Source organism: Melitaea cinxia, chromosome 1 (genome assembly GCF_905220565.1).
Source record: "Melitaea cinxia chromosome 1, ilMelCinx1.1, whole genome shotgun sequence".
NCBI classification, from domain to species: Eukaryota; Metazoa; Arthropoda; class Insecta; order Lepidoptera; family Nymphalidae; genus Melitaea; species Melitaea cinxia.
In genome coordinates, this window is record NC_059394.1 from 4,594,480 (window position 1) to 4,612,754 (window position 18,275).

The window sequence follows — 18,275 nt, forward strand, 5'->3', positions numbered from 1 at the left end:
GGGACCGTGGGGGGAAGGGGGGAGGGGGGAACGCTACCCCTGGTGCCACTGTCACACCTCAGAACCCCATGGTTATGGAGATATCCATGGTTAAAGTTTTGAGGTTAGAAGAAGAATTTCGTAGCTTTCACACGTTTTTTTCACATTTCACACGCGTTTTTTCAAATTAATCTACCACCTTTAAAGTTAGAGGAACGCTTGGCTTCGGCGCTGCGGGAAGTGTAGCCCTTCCGCCCTTGCGTGCGAAAGCACGCTCACTCATGCTCCGTTCCGCAGCGCAGCCGCTCCTCTACGCATTCGTTCGCGCGCTTTCGCACGGCGGGCAAGGGCTGCCCTCCCTCCGCGCCTCCGCGGCATAAAAAAAAACACTCTAGGGGTAGGACAGACCAAGACCACGTGGACAGTGAGATGCTCCGATTCGGTTTTGGGTATTTTTAGAATTTCTAAACCTATATTCTAGCACGCAATGTTACTAATTTTATTAGAATATTATGTCTGACGCGTTATTTTGTTTAAAAGTGTCGATTTGTCACACAATGCAAAAGCTTTAAATTCTTCTTCTAACCTCAAAACTTTAACCATGGATATCTCCATAACCATGGGGTTTTGAGGTGTGACAATGTTACCTTGTATAGATTCCCCTACACCCTCCGTCCTCCACACCCAAAAACCCCATAATTCGGTTTTTCCTAGTCTAGATCTTAGCCAAAAATTAAAATAAATATGAAGGTCAGTCTTTCCTGTGGCATTATGAAAAGTGACTCAATAAAAGGATTCTTTGAAATCTACGCATGATAATGTATTTAAGACGTTTAATAGCTGTAATAATAAAAAATTAAGTTAGTTTTGTTTAAAGCATACGTTTACGTATACCTAGTACTAAAATTGTTAAGGGTATAAAAAAAAATTCGGAATAATTAAATAGAAGGACAAATTTCAAACAACATTGTGATAAAATGGTAAATGTAAGTCACAAGTTTATAACAAAAATAAATCTTACTTAGCCTTAAAAAAATAAACATGGCATTGATGGATACTGATGTATTACTTTTTGGCAGTTGAAATGACGATGTAAGATGTTTTTAAATATTTTTATTATCTATTCAACATATAAAAAAAAAAAAAATATTTTATTATTTGTGAAAAAATGTCATAATTTTAGCGTAACATAGTAAACACTAAGTAGTACTTCATAATATTTACCCATAAACTTGTAATTGGGTCGTTAAATTTCTTTGATCACTCCTTAAAAGCCTTTTAAGACTGACAGAGTGTTTTATACCTCTGAAACTCGTTATTTCTTAGCTGAGGTTATTTTTTATCGTTCAGTTCCTTCGCCATCTTTTGATATTTTGGCTTAAAACATTATCGTTATTTTATTAATAAAACTTTCTTTGATCAATTAACTAGTATTAATAATAACACTAGATGAATAACGACGGGTCTTGTACAATATAGTTTAATATAGATGTAATTACTAGGCAATGAATTTAATAGGACACGCCTATTTAGTTTCAAACAACCGTATATGAAATATCAGATTTACAAAAATTAGAACTGTAAAAAATTAAGAAATTTTCTACTCTTGGGGATGACGTTAGTCAATGTTTGGTAGCATATAAACATAATATTATTTAATGGCAGCTACTGTCCGAAATAGCAGAATTTCTTATAATACCCATAATATTAAGAAACTCTTCAAAATAAAACTGCTGATATAAACAAATATGACAGAAAATCTCAGACTTTTGGACTGAATTCAAAAAATCTTTTCCCAAATACCAAAGGATATTTAACACTGCTGAATGACTCAGAACAAATAGTTCAGCCATTTATCTTTTGTTATATTTACTTTGTAATTTTTGTGGAAATAAAAGACGCTCTAAGTTTGACTTTGATTTAGAGGTCGTGACTGTTGACACACATAAATCAACATTAAAAATTAATTATCTTCCTAAAATTTGACAACTAGGCTACAAGACAAGTAGACTAAAAATAATTGCAAAATAATAGCAAGAATACTTCTCAAGCTTAATAATCAAAAATAACTTCTCAAGTTTAATAAATCTAACTTCTAATTAACATTTGTAAATTCGTATCTCACAGAGTAAAACTTTTCAAAAGGCATTCCAGACATCATATACAACTGTATCTGTGTGCAGTATTCAAAGATAAGCCTTTATAGCCTTGTTAGTTTATTTATTCAGCAAAGTTTCACGGACATTTATTAAAATGGCGATAACCGTGTATTTATTGTTTAGTCGTTTGTTACACACGCAAGCGACAATGCTCAGGGCATTTGAATGTACTACGGATTATGTAACTTTGTTGTTGAGTATTTTCGAGGACAAAAAAATTAATACGAGTAAATTAATTTTGAATGATTTTACGTTATGAATTTGAAGGGTATTTGCTTGTTTTTGAATGTTAAATGAATTTCCTCGATTTAACTTTGCTTTTGATAGCCTAAAATAATAATTCATCACGAACCGATATCTTGATAATCGTAGCGTGAATAATTAACTTCAAAGTAAATAACGATGAAGTAGCCTAGTAAGATTTAGTAATATTTAAACGGAAATTAATATAATAATAAAATAGAATACTACGTGGTTTTAAATTACTATACGACGTAAGTTAAACTGCGAAAATTTATATGGATGTTGTTTAACACACATGCTGCTTTTATTTAATTTATTTTATCCAGACATTACTTCGGATATCTGAAAATTTAAATATAATTATATATTACTAGTCGTCAAGTCGTCGAAATTTGACCATAATTAATTTATATCATAAATTTAAATATTTTTAAGGTTCAACGCTAACAATTATTTGTTTCACTTAGCCTGTAATATCCTACTACTGGGCATAGGCCTCTTTCTCCATGTAGGAGAAGGATCAGAGCTTAATCCACCACGCTGCTCCACTGCGGGTTGGCAGATATATTCTCTACTATGAGTAACGATCTGTTAGGAGCCTCAAGGCGAGAGTCTTTTTAAAAAAAGGAAACAAAATTAATTTTTAAAGCACACGTCTAGCGCGGATGGAAGATGGGAATGAGACTGACTGTAGCGGATAAGTAATAACACCTGCTAAAGGATAGAAATGCTGAATAGGCAGAATAGGAGTGCTAAATAGGGAATAAGGGTAACTAATCAGGGTTATAACAGATCGCTATCAGGTGTACATTATAAACACCGGGACCGACGGCTTAACGTGTTCTCCGAGGCACGGTGGGGAGACCCACAAGGACTGCACAAACACCCAGACCACGGCAAACACCTGTATGGCCAATACAAATGTTTGTCATGTGCGGAGATCGATCCCGCAACCGCCAGCGCAACAGGTACAATCCATGGATGTAACCGTTGCGCCAACGCGGCGTCATTTATTTATGGCGGTTATTTGCTTCACGTATCAATAAATAGATATTTATATTTTAGAACTGCACATTTGCATTGCATTAAATTAACGAGTTTAACTAATGTAATATAGCTGTTAAAAGAGTTTATTTATATGTCATTACTTATTTATATGTAACTTTTCTGCATATATTTTGGTCGCCACCCTCTTTTTGTCTCTTTCTACTTCTACTTCTGGAAATATAAATCAAGCTCGTCTTCTTATCGTTATCTCGGCGTACCAAGGCGCTTCTTCTTATTAACTTAAAACCATTCTGCGACAGTTTTCACAGATAATTTTCAAGTTATGTATGGACTTTAGCGCTTTAAAATACGCTTAATCTAGCGTTAAGTTCACGTATCATTGTGTTATACTCCGAGGCTCTATTTTAGTTTCCGATAAAGTTCATCTCGCTTAATAATATAAATTATCACTTCGAACTATAACAAGAAAAAGTGTGTACCTATCTACGTGTTTTACTTCCAAAGGACTGCACTATAATGGGTAATATTTTTTAATTTTTTTTCGCTATTATCAGGAGTCCATTAGCATAAAAGAAAATTAACAAAAAAGTGCGATCGCTCTTCCATACAAACGTTTTTTTTCCTTGTTACGGATGTGTTTTTTCAGTTTATTATTATTATTTTTATATTTAATTTCATGATATAATAAACAATTTTTTTTTTGATACTGATATACGTCAAAGTTTATTTACGATAAAACCAACGATACAACCCACAATATGTAAGTATAAATAAATTTATTATATTATTTAAATAAGTATTTACTATATGTATCTATATGTATATAATATTAATACGTGAAGCAAAAACTTTGTACTCCTTTCTACGAAAATTGCGAGAACGAAGGAGAATAAAATTACCCACACACAGTTTATATAGAGAAGGTATGTAGAAAGGTAATATATATTTTTAATTATGAATAAAAACTACATTAAATTAATAAAAAATGTTACAACCATGTATTTGACACAAACACGCATATATACTATCTATTTTGTTTAATGTTCAAACTTGTAATTTAAATCAATTATGGTCGAATCTCAACCACTGGACGACAACTAGTTATATATTATTAAACTAATGGAGTAACATCCAACAAAATAATTATATCGATATTGTTATCGTTAATTATATTATATTGTAAATGATTACAGCTAAAAATGTAATAGGTACGTATGTTAACCACAATTTTGAAAAACAACGCTGTCTAAATATAAATAATTATTATCCTAAGTACATTTTAACCCTTACAAAAAAGGTCGTAAAAAAGTAAAAGGCTCAGATTTTATCAAAGTATATGAAGCTTACAAAATTTATGTAGCCTTCCAAAGTCAGTTATCATAGCAATAAATTTCAATTTGTTCCTAACCTAATTTTCGGAGATAAATCCTTTCATTCTGTACCTTCTCGGAAGCTGTAATTGAAAATTACTACAGAATACAACTAAACAAGAAAAATAGACTATAAAATCCAAGAAATATAATAATGAAAATATAAAAACGAAAAATAAATTATTATTTTATTATAGATATTAAATAATGTCAAGGATAATCTTATTCAAAAATAAATACTTGTTATAAATAACGTATTTATTTGGAAAAGTATTTATACCAGGTCTATTAAATCACCTTCGCAAATAATTAATTACTAAAGATATCTCAAATATTTGTTCCAATTTTTTTTTCAATTAGGTACTTTATATATTTCGAAAAATTGTACTAAAAAGCGAAGGCCATTAAAGTTTATGTTGCGACTTAAAGTAATGACAATAGTTACAAAATATTAACGTGAGCGAAACTTCTTATATTTCGATTATATGTATCGTATTGTAACAGCCTATCAAATTATAAAAAAAAGCTGGACATTGATTACTGATAGTATTTTGTCAATTCAATGAACAGCTACATAACACAATAAATATATATTACTTATGCATATGTGTTAAAATAGTATGATACATTAACTTCATAGATTATAATGAAACCTGTCAAGGATGTCGGAAGTATGAAAGCGGCTGACAAGCCGTGAATTTTCATGTAATATTCATACCGTTGATTTTATGCTTTCTTTTAATTTCTTAAATGACTCAACATTTTCCAGGTGCTAGTTTTTCAACGTTACAGCTTTCGTAAGTAATTAGATTTTGTTTTAATTTCCTGATGAAATAGGTATTATATCCTTGGATTTCGTTCATTATTTTTCGTTTGAATAATTAAGTACGGTTAAATTACTATAAATTCAAAAACTTGTCGTATATATGGGTTAATAATAAATACAATAAGCACAAAAAGCTTACATAACAAGCGCGTGTAATTAAATGTAAGCTTAGTCATAATATTTTTTGAAGCATGTGTAAGATTAAAATGACAATTTCTCCGTCCCGTTTAACCCATTATTGTCTTTACAAAAACCATTTCAATTTGTCGCGCAAACCCTCCAGACACTCGCTCAAAACTGTACAAATGGTCTCATAAAAATTAAAATTAAACTCGTTTGAAAAGCACGTATTACAAGAAGAGACATTAAATTACATCCCTCACAAAGAGCCCGTGGGAAGCGCGGTGTGTTCGCGACAAGAGCACCATTAGTCAAATCTTGTGACCGAGCAAAAACATTATTAGAACCCGCCTTAATGCTGCAATTGTTGTCATGTAGCTTTTAATGTAGAATCGTTTAGTTGGAACGCTGTCTGTGTTTTGAGTAGATTAAATGCGACCCGAGGTTTCGTCGCTCTTTGAACTGTCCAGACGTAATTAAAAAACATGCCTCAATATCTTTTTCAAAAGATAAGTGATCTTTCATACTTAAGTTAGGCGAAGTATTTTTAAAAAAATGAAAGTGCCGGGTCGCTTAGACCAAATATAAAATCATCATATCGAAAATTTCGATCTAGCAGGGCACATCGTTCCATAGCTTGATTGGCTAGAGCACCGACACGGTCAGTCAGAGATGCAGGTTCGATCCCCGCTGGAATGAGTGATTTTTGAAATGATATTAAAAAATGCTTAGAATTTCCTAATGTGTGGGTAACACAAAAATAAAATCGTACAAAATAATGAAAGTAAAAGTAAATATTAGTATGTTAAATATAATATCAAAATATTCGCAAAACTGTGTTTATCCAGTTCTGTGCTTTTTAGATTAAATTTTATTTCGTATCCAGCGGTAAAGACAAATACATATTATATCATAACAATTCGGTAGAATAATGTGTGATATATGTATAGGTATTTGGTGGTTGAGCAAGGTTGATTAGGCTTTTACCCAGGTGTGAAGCATTTTCTGTTTAATATAGAAAGCGATTAATAGTAAAGTAAATTTTATTTATTAATTACAATAATCAAACTCATAACATTAAAAGTCAATAGGAATTGAGTAAAGATGTACATTCATAATCTCTAAATAAACAATTGCCTACCATTTATTATTAGGTTCGAACGATAAACGTGTTCCACTAGATCGTCGTATGTCAATTCGTAATTTATCATTTTTCGACCTCGACATTTACGATCCGAAGTCATAATAATCTATCAATATTATCCAATATGGGCATTCGAGATTTCCGCTTAATTTGTTAATAAAAGAACTCGTTCCGGCTTTGCGGACAACAATGTCATTATTCCAGGGCTAAGTGGATTTGCACGCACGTACGACTATTTGCAACAAGTGGTCGTAACTAATAATTAAAGAGAATTATTCTTTTTTCCTATTGAAATTATATTAATATCGATGCGTGTATACGCTTTAACTTATATTTAGTAAATAAAATGATACGTCCAATATTTATTTATTTAGTCGAACGTTGTTAGTGTGACCAAACTATTCACATTTCAATTTTATTCCTCTAATAGTTTCATATTTGTAGTTGCTAAAAGCGATTAAACGAAAACTATTTTTTATTTACTTGAAAATTAAATAAGCAGTCCAAAGTTAATTCATTAATTATTAATGATGTTGTATCCAAACATCCATTAATTGATCACCGTTGCTTTTAGTCTGACTAGACTGAATAAAAAACTACCATAACAGACTACGAAAACCAGAATTAATACTTTCAATGTTCATATCACATAATTATGTGTAGGTGTGGTAGCTTTCACCATTACGTTTCTAACTACAAATACACATGGTAACAAAACACAAATAGGTGATATATCTATCAAACGCAAGCACTTTCAGACAACCGCAAATAACCTTCCGTGCGATACTTATAAGGTGCAAATGTAAACTGTTCACACTTCCTTTTACGCGGCTCTAAATATTACATTTAGGAAATGGATATTGAAAGGCACAAAATAACTAGTTATTACTGGTAATGGTTAGAAAAAAAAACAAACAATTTTTCAAATTTCTTACAAATATTAAATTGTAACCTGGAAACGTATACATAGTAAGAGATATCCATATTAAACGGAAAATATCGTTTTGCTTTCAACAAGCGCTACTCTCCTTAAACGTTCCTATTACCTATATGTAAAATATCATTCACATACATATAACAAAAAAGAGAGTATTTTCGACATTTTTATTCACAATTGTATTTTCAAGTGTTAAAATAATGCTATTCAAAGAAGCTTAGCTTAGCTTAACACACTGAAACAGCATTGGAGCTAATTTCAGTTATATGGCTTAATGAATAGCTATTATTGTTCTTTGTGACTTATATGTAAAGTAGGATAAATATTATGTTTCTCTATAGTTATTTTGAGTTTCCGATACTTTGACACTATTGCAAGCGCCATTGTCATCATAGGAGCTGTGGTAAACATACCTTTATTAGCAATATTAATTACTTAGAAAACTTGCTTTGACATGACCTCTATTTAATGCAAACCGTCCATTTCTTAGCTAGCGCTAAAATTTCGATAATTATTTTAAATTATTTTTCAGACGTAGTTTAAATAAATCTAAAATTAGCTAAGCTCGTATCCGATGTTCACATTGAAATATGAAATTAGAATATTTTCAAAAGATATAAATTTGTACAAAAAGCAATAATAAATTTCTGTTTGTAATTACTATATTGATTATAACAATATTGAAATAATTATTATAATTGACATACATATCAAATGTATTATATATACATACAAAATTTATAAATTCAGAAAAATATAAAACGATAATGTAAAATAAATAGTTTTTACAAATTGTGGGACAAACTGGACATACTGGTGTTTTAAACGATATTTTAACAAAATGGTCTTTTGCGGTCCTTGTACGCATGTACCTTTAATGTTTTTAACCATTAGTCCGTGAAAATGAGTACTGAAAAGTAATGAATATTATCCTTGTTAAAAGTAAAACACAAATTATAAATTTGTTTTGCATTTCATAATGTTAAGAACGTCAATAAAAACGGAGATTATTTCTAAAATGAAAAACTATAAAAGGATTATATTTTATTACTACTGGATGTTCGATCTCATCTGTGTTGTACAATTATTTTTCTTAAATACTTAATATCATCATTACAGCCTATACAGTCCACTGCTGGACATAGGCCTCCACAAGTTTACGCCAAAAATAACGTGAACTCATGTGTTTTGCCCATAGCCACCACGCTGGGCAGGCGGGTTGGTGACCGCAGTAACTGGCTTTGTCGCACCGAAGACGCTGCTGCTCGTCTTCGGCCTGTGTATTTCAAAGCCAGCAGTTAGATGGTTATCCCGCCATCAGTCGGCTTCTTAAGTTCCAAGGTGGTTGTGGAACCTTGTTATCCCTTAGTCGACTCTTACGACACCCACGGGAAGAGAGGGGGTGGCTAAATTATTTAGTGCCGTAGCCACACAGCACAAATACTAATATAATATAAATACTTAATATAATAATAGTCAATATATTGTTATCTTATACTTAACTATAATTAAATTATTATTTACTAGCAGCATTCTGTAAATATTCAAATTCGTTTGATAAAAAAATCTATATAAATAAATAAAATTGGAGTGTCTGTTTATAATATTAAAATAACCCCTTTTTACTAAATTAATATGGATAGTTGATGTAATAAGAAGTAATTTGGGCTACTTTTATTTTAGAAATTTATTTATTTTATAACTCTGCGAACTAAAAAATAACTTTATTGTTAAATTCTATGCGGACGAAGTCGCGGGCACAGCTAGTATTAAATAATATTAATATTACAAGTAAACACTGATTACTTATTTGTGTAATTTACCCGTAAAACCTTGTAGAAATCAGTGATATGCCATTCCTGAATAGGTTCTATATTTACGTTATTGTATCGATGAAACATAAAGTCTTGAAAAATTAAGTCAATAATTAAATATATAAAACACTCAAATCAATAAAAGTATAAAAGTATGTTTGCTCATTGTGTAGTATTATAGCCTAAGTCTTAATCGATGCAATAACATAACAAATAGAAATTTATTTAAAAAAAAAATCAAATTTTGGAATGCTTTTTATACAAAATTGAAATGCAATACATTCCAAAACATGGACTGTTGCAATGTTTTGTCGAAAACCAAGCGAACGTCGTGATAGCTCGCGATGTCAAAACGAATCACCCCCAGTGGACAAGGTGGGCCCAAAAATGATAAGCGATAAATGCATTGGTATATTTTCACACACGTATCCCTATACTGTTATGCTGTTTTTGCTAACGAAACCCCACAGGGGTGTTATCTCTACTGATTAATGTGTCGCGAATTACGGTTTACGTTTAAATTATTATCCGTAAATAAATTTAATAATACCGGTTTTATGTATTAGGGTATATCGTTTATTACAGGAAAGACGATAATTATATTTTTATGTTCTCACACTCAAGTAAAACAATAATCCATTAACGTTCCATTTAGGGAGAGATTATTACATAGATAATAAATACACGCTTCTATATTGTAGTGGTTATATTTTCTTTACGTTACATAATTTTTATTGATGGCAAATATACATAACAATACAATACTACATATATATACAAACAATATAATTACATACAATATAATTACATTATTTTATTGAATATACTGTTATCCAATCTTTATAATAATTTGTCATACCGAAAATATTCATCTGAAAATATGAACCCCCCACACCCGACTACTATAAAAAACGCCAGCTGTCACAACACGAGACATTACAAATCACGTCGAGTGTGTTAATGAAGTAACCTAGAGTCACCAATTTGTATCGACTACGCACACACTCGATCATACGTGATGATGAATCATCCTAGCAGTTCGGGTGTCAGTCCAATTAAAAAGCAAGGGAATACGTGCTAAATTGTCAAGCATTATTAAAAATTGTCATGTCACTTTGTAACAGGTACTGAAATATGGTTTGAGATGTTGATTTGTTCATTGTTATTGTTTTTTTATTCCGAACATCGTAAATAATGTACGCGTTTTTTAAAACTCGCTTCCACCGTATGATTTGGAGTGCCTGAACAAATTATTTGATGGTAGTTCACAGAGTTGACATGAAAATAGATCGTTATCGCTTGTTTGAAGTGTCAAAGTTTATATGCATTTTTAATGAAATAATTTAAGGGTACATGTGTAGTAAGTTCGTGTTTGTGTTACGGGAAAATTGATAAATTGATTTCGCTTTAATTATTACGTCGGTATCGTCAGTATAGTTTACATACCAACGTAACTAAAGTACGGTATGAATCAAGCATCCATAATATTACTAGATACGATTACTAAGCTTAATGTACTAATATATTACTTCCATAACACGGTTTGTGTGAATAAAGTAAAAATAAATGATATTCAATAAAACATGAACTGCTGTGTGTACATTTTATTTACAATTCTATCGATACTCCTTATATTATAATCGTTGGTATTAAAAAACTTTTTCCCGCAGCTCCATCGATACGACTCCGATAAGGATCTGGACGTTAGGTCATATTATTACTCGACCGCAACAAGTGGTGTTTCCTGCTGGGAAATAGGCCAATAAGTTATACACAAGCTAACCAACATATTAAGTTCGGTTCGACTTAATCTTATTTACGTTTCAACTATTAATTACTTACCGGAATATATGCCATTAGGTACTTTTCTATATACTTATAGAAGAGAAATCATTAGATTGTTCGTCATTTTGTTATATAGCATAAGAATTAGGGGGTTTAACGACGTTTTTGATTAATGCTCCCAGGTGGTTCAATTTAAACCAACATTTTAACAATTATCGTCATGGTTTATCAATTTACTGAATTAATAAATTATTGTCCTAAAAATTCCTCGTGTCTTATGAAAGTAACATAAAATCCGTTCAGTAATTTTGGAGTTTATTGCGAATAGAGAAAGAAAAATGACGAAGGAGTTTATTTTTAATGTGTTTAATGTGTTATGTGTGTGCCATATTTGAAACAAGATTTTTTTTGCAACTATTTTTTTGAACTTTGAATTATAGTGCTATGTAGTTGTCGGTCTCACTAATAATATGACAAAGTTCTTAGTAATTCTGTGACCATTAGATTCAAATGTTTTATTTATCGACTTTTATTCTATTAATTGTTAATATTTAAAATTAATATCGCTTAAGTAACACGAAAACAAAACAAAAAGAAAGTAATAAAAATTATTTTATTTAAGAAATTAAATAAGTAATTTTAAAATTGTTAACTCATTTACACTTCATATAAAAAGATTTTTATTCTATTTTTTAAATTGAGCAATTTTAAAATTTTGTTCTTTTATTTTCTTCATTTATAATTTACGTTACAGTACTGTATTTATACATAGATATCTAGTTACTCGTAGTTTATTCTAACGTAATAAAGCCTAATCAAAGACCAATCAAACACATTACATAAATGTAAGCATTATTCAATTAAGATAAAGATAAATAACCTAGGTAAGAAGTTATAAAAAATAAAATAAAAATAGAACGACTATAAAATGTTTGAAAACATGATAAATTTAACGACTTACAAAACAGGCAACACGGAAGACCTATAAATTACTATGAAATATATTTATAGCCTTTATATTCCCAATTACACTAACAATTTCAGGTAATATTACATTTAGAAATAGTAAAGCGGGTAATTTTAAATAAAGTTATTGTTTCAATTTATACTAATATTATGAAGCGTACGTGTGCGTGTAATCAAGTTAATTTATGCATATAAAGATAACCTAAGTTGGCTATTAGAAAACGTGAATTGTAGCAGACGATCGTGGATCCAAGTATAGAACAGACACCATAAATTTTAGACAAAATTCGCTTGATAATAATCGGAGGGAGAACGCCTGCATACGCCGAGCTATGTCAACGTGTGTGCACATTCATTAATCCGCAGTAGTGTGGTGAATTAAGCTTCAATCTTTCCCCTTAGGGAAAAGTCTTTACATTGAGACATTTACAATACAGTACTGATCGGATTATAAAAATTCTATGATGTAATGTACTATGGAATTTTGGACTGAGCGCAGGAGACATCATCATACAACATACTTAACGCATGTATTTTTTTATTAAGAATAGCGTGTTTCAGTATATTGTACAAAACAATTTAATTCAGAAATACATTTTACATCACTAAAAACATACCGTTGTCCCTGACAAGGACTGAACGTTGTATGTTATACAAGGACAGCCACGTCCACAACTTCATTCGCTTGTACACTGAATATGGAAATTCAGTTTTTCAGCTACCTGTCCCTTTGTTTCTTAAAATAAATACGCATTATATAAAATCTACAATGTAAGTTACTACAATATCCAATAAATGTTTTTCAGTTTTAATAGTAACAAAATGGCAATTTAATAAATTGTAGTTGTAGTTAATGTTATTTGCGCTTTCTATTAGTACATAGGTATTGTACGTAGCGGTAGCACCCCACACTGCCGTCCCGCGATAAGACTCAACTGAATTGATGTTTGAACTACCATTAATCCAGCAGCCGACAGATGTCGCTTTAGTCTATTATTTTTGACTCATACACCGTCACTTGTCGTCGGAACGATTTATAATTAACTTTCCTTACATATTCGCTGTGAATAATTCTTTGAATTTCCCCTTTTCATTTCATTCTAGACTAAATTTCATTTACCTAACATTGAATATTTATAGCGGCCTTTCGGCAATCGCTTGAGGATACGTTTTACAAAGTTCTTGTACGTTAAAAATTATGTAAGTACTTACTGTAGCCTTATGGTTAATTATTTATTAATGAGTATGGATGTGAGAATACTTAGTAAATATTGATATTAACTATGTAAGTAGCAATGTTAAAGTTTTAGTATGTGTATGTTATTTTAATATATTTTTTACAATATTTCGATCTGCCGTGTGCTTATTTTTATTATTATTTCAATACAATTGTATTCTTCATTACAAGAAAGTTGTTTTTAGATGAACGCCTCTATTTAATATTTCGTTCAAAGTATCTTAAATAATCACAATCGTACAAACGTTTAAGCAAATTTCTACCGAGCGTGATACAATACACAAGAAATATTACTTCTGTATTTATGACGTTAATATAAACAAGATACTTGACTACATTTAAAATAAGATAATAACATTATATTCTAAGTTAAAATGGAGAAATTTGAGAAAAATTGAACTTCGCTGGCAGATGTTACATTACACGAATTATTTTTTTCCCATATCTCATCTCATTTATCTTGACACGATAGTTTATAGCGGGTTCAGTATGCATTGCGCGGTGGCAAGTTTTCTTTTATCTCTAATAAGATCCCAATTCGAATGTCGCGGTCTCCCTAAAGTAATAAACTACTAGTACGCAGTGGTTTCATCTCCATTGTTTATTGCGACACGACTGTGATAAATGACGTGGAAAAGTTTTAGCCTCTAACTGCTAAAAGGTGTGTTTGTTTAAAAGTAATCTTACTTTGGGTCCTTATTGCTGTTTTCTTTTTTCGTATGATATGTGTTATGTAATAATATGTTTAATTAAACATACATTTATAAAGCTGTTTACGATCTAAGTAGAAGTTGTATTTTACATTACGTTTCGATATTTGTAAGTCTGATTAACATTCACATTAAATTCATACTAATTTTAAGACGTTCTTACTTAAGAAATAGCAATAAAAGAACTATATTAACACCTTAACGCAAGATTATTATGAAAAGATTCTTAATTTATTTTTATTGTGAATCTCATCGCGTGTATAATAAATAATAAAATACTTTAGAAAAAAATATAACATTCCGAAGCTATCGTAAAGTGTCGAAAATGTTATCATTCCTATCACAATGTATTCATGACAGTCAAGATGTCGTATCGTGTGACATTGGATATAGTCACAATTGCGTATAGGAAATACGTCGAATTTGTAGAACAAATATAAATGGTTGAGGGTAGATCGAGGGTAGATAATTACATTTTTTGATCTTCGACAACGGGGAATGACGTCAGTGCCACAGTATATTGTGATGGAGGTGTTTTGATAGTGTCAAAGATACAGAATATGAGTAAATAACTTATTATTTGGTTGTATTTGCCCATCCATTGAGTATCGCGTGCGGATTTGTGGGGTTCTTCGGCTTCTTTATATGTTTATATATTCTATACATAAGTATACCTACATTTAGAGGAACTTAATTAAGATAAGTTATAATTATGACAACTTTCTTAAAATCTTAGCAGTAGCTATGAGTTTCGTTAGTTATAATAAATATGATATAGTTTGAATATATTTCTTTCCTTTTTATTTTAGTACAAGAGGATTTTTAAAATATTGGTATTTATATATACTTCAAATGTTCCAACTAAGATTTATTACACTTTAACTTATACTAATATATGTTTTATGTTACGTTATTTGGTTAAACGCACTAATCTTAGAAAACTGGTGGTTCAAATTGATTTTTTTTTGGTATTAAATAGCTGATTTGATACGTATATTGAAGAATGAATAACATAATAATAGTTAATAACACGCTACAACTAATATGTGCGGAGCATCAGTGAATAATGTTACAAAAACTAAAAAAAATCTACCAAATTTTTTTGAAAGTATAATCATTTTTATTAAAAAAAAACGAAGTCATGGGCAATATGTAGTCATAAAAATAGACTAGAGTACTGGACAGTTGGTGTATTACTACAGTGACCCTATATTCATATATATAAAGAATGTTTATTATATGATGTACTGATGGTACGTAAGTTTCCGAGAATATATTTAGATGATACGATAGCAAAATATATAATTTTCTTTAATTTTACTTACATTATTTACTAACTCATACCCGCAGCTTCATCTTCGTTGCTTATTATGTAACCAATGACAACCCAAAAGAAGGACAGACAAGATTTCTTGCAAATAAAATAGCTCAAAAAGTACGAGAACGATTTAAAAAAAAAAAAAACGTTTACTAGGTGAAAATTACGTTATCTATGAGTAATATTAAAGTAAGCCCCTGGACGAAAATATAGTTATGCTATATTTCTGTAACAGACTATAATACGGTTGTCAGTTTCATATCAATACAAATATACCATGTTATTTATTCAGACGAAAATATCATTATATTAAATTAGTAGTAATAATATCTAAGCCAAACGTATTATGTATCAAAACATTATTTATTCCACAAACAAAGTAATTGTAGGCGTAAATAAATTTATAGTGACTGCTGTAGATAGGAAAACAAATTCAGACTGATATTTTAACAACAGCTTGGGGCAATAGTCAATAATCAGTGTTGATCCTTGTTTGTGACAAATATTCGTCTAGACTAAACTCAGACCAAGTAGGAGTCTAGGCGTTTGTGTATACCTAGGCCGCCAATAAATAGGATTCCATCCTAGTGTCTTTTACTGTTCATTAAGTATAAGCCATTTTACTATGCCGTTGACGCAGCGTAAAGTGACTTGATTTATAAATTTGAAGTAACTAATATTTTAAGACGAGACAATCTTTCAAATGCAACCTTACACTTCAGCCTGTAATATTCCACTGCTGGGCATAGGCTCTCTTTCCCCAGGTAGGAGAAGGATCAGAGCTTAATCCACCACGCTGCGCTAATGCGGGTTGGCGGATATATTTCATATTATGAGTAACGATCGCTGTAAGGTGTACATGATAACAACCGGAACCGACGTCTTAACATGCTCTCCGAGGCACGCCAGCGCAACAGCCACAAACCAGTGCTGTCGCCGTTGTGCCAACGCGTCGTCGCAACCAACAAAAAATGCAACCTCGCTGATTCAAAAATAGTAAATGAATAATTTTAACATACACCTTAGCCTTATGCATGTATTTTAGGTAATATCCGGTTGATATAGAGCTATAATATAACTAAGAATATTGAAAAACATTATTTCACCAAATATTAGGGCTGAATTTCATGACGACTGAATTACACTTTCTAGACCAGAACTCCAGAATACTAGAACATAAAAAATTTCATTATAGTATTCTAATAGAACATATCTGGAAGAGTTTGTCTAGGTAGCGTGTTGAACACCCTACTTACCTACACGGGCCGTAGCGAGAAACCAGTTGAACATAGCTCGTGCCAACGATGTATATGGTAAGAGAACGGCCGGTTAGATAGTCCCTCGATTAATAAATCTACTAGCACCACATTTAATTATAATATCTACATTGAAACCCTCAATGTGTACGACATACAACAAAATTTAACACTTAACAGATCAGAAGTGGATGGAATATGCATGGGTAAGTATATATGTAAATTAAAACTTAAAAACTAAAATTGCTTAACCAGAAACATGTTTTAAAAGTTTGGTTTATCAACACAAGTACTGACAATCTCGTTGTACTGGCGAACAGACATCATAAACCTTCGAAATAATATAGGCTCCGAAATACGTGCCTACATACATGCCTTATCTAGGCTTATTAAAAAGATAGGAATCCTAGACAAAGCTGCGGGCATAGCTAGTCGTTATTAATGTAACATTTATTGAATAAATATACATTTCACCGATTTCTGATCATTTTAAAATCTTCTCATATCAATATTTAAACTAAATATTCCCATCGTACATCATTATTCCTTTTAAATAATTATTTTCAGTTAATTTATAGCTAGAATACTACTGCAGTGAGTCGTAGCTTGATATTAAACGGCTTGTTTCTTCCGTATAATATATGTATATACGAAGATTTTGAAGGTTACAATAACATCAGAGTTTTATGTATGAGAAGCAAACATATACGTTTTATTAATAGTATATATACATATAATATTTCTCTCCGTGTTCCCAAATGCTTAGATATAATATTATATATAACATTATGCAGTATTATATTTGCATATTTTAAAAATAAAGGTAAAACTTACCTAACAATTTCATAACTTCAGCCTGGCTGATGAGCACGTTGAGATGGCCCGTTGCCAGGGGCAACGCGAGCCAGACCGCCCAAACGATAACGAGCCTTTTTGACGCCATTTCAAATAATTCACTGTTCGATTCGTTTCAGTTTCACTCGTGAATACATTGTTACACTGTCCAGTGTCGAAAACTATGTAGTATCCATTTTGTTACATTAAGTACCTATACAATTTTTTTTTATATCAAGTGTCCTGATAACGACTGTTATCTGTTCAGACTGAAATTATGTTAAAGATTAAAAAGAATATTATAATTATAAGTGAACTGAAAATACACGTCTATAGAAATAATATTTGAATAATACAAACATGATAAAAATTAATTTCACTAAGTAGTTGTTGTTAAAAGTAAAGTACAAAAAAATTTTAGACGAAACAAATAACAGAAAGAAAAAAAAGCAAATATTAAAGAAAATTTTATTAGTCGAACTTTATACAAATCAAGCGCCGCCGATATTCGAATTCGGAATCGTTCGGAAATCAAAACTCGGAACAGTTACGCGCTGGGCGTCAGACCG

General features: G+C 31.0%; 1 protein-coding gene across 1 annotated transcript in view; it reads right to left on the reverse strand.

The window, feature by feature from the left end:
- The window catches only part of LOC123667435 (tyrosine-protein kinase Drl), a 47,502-nt gene extending 29,687 nt beyond the window's left edge, over window positions 1–17,815 (reverse strand). Inside the window, exon 1 of the mRNA XM_045601356.1 lies at window positions 17,707–17,815. Within this exon, the coding sequence (XP_045457312.1) occupies window positions 17,707–17,815 (109 nt within the window). The remainder of the gene's footprint in view (window positions 1–17,706) is intronic.
- Between the last annotated feature and the right edge of the window lie 460 nt (window positions 17,816–18,275).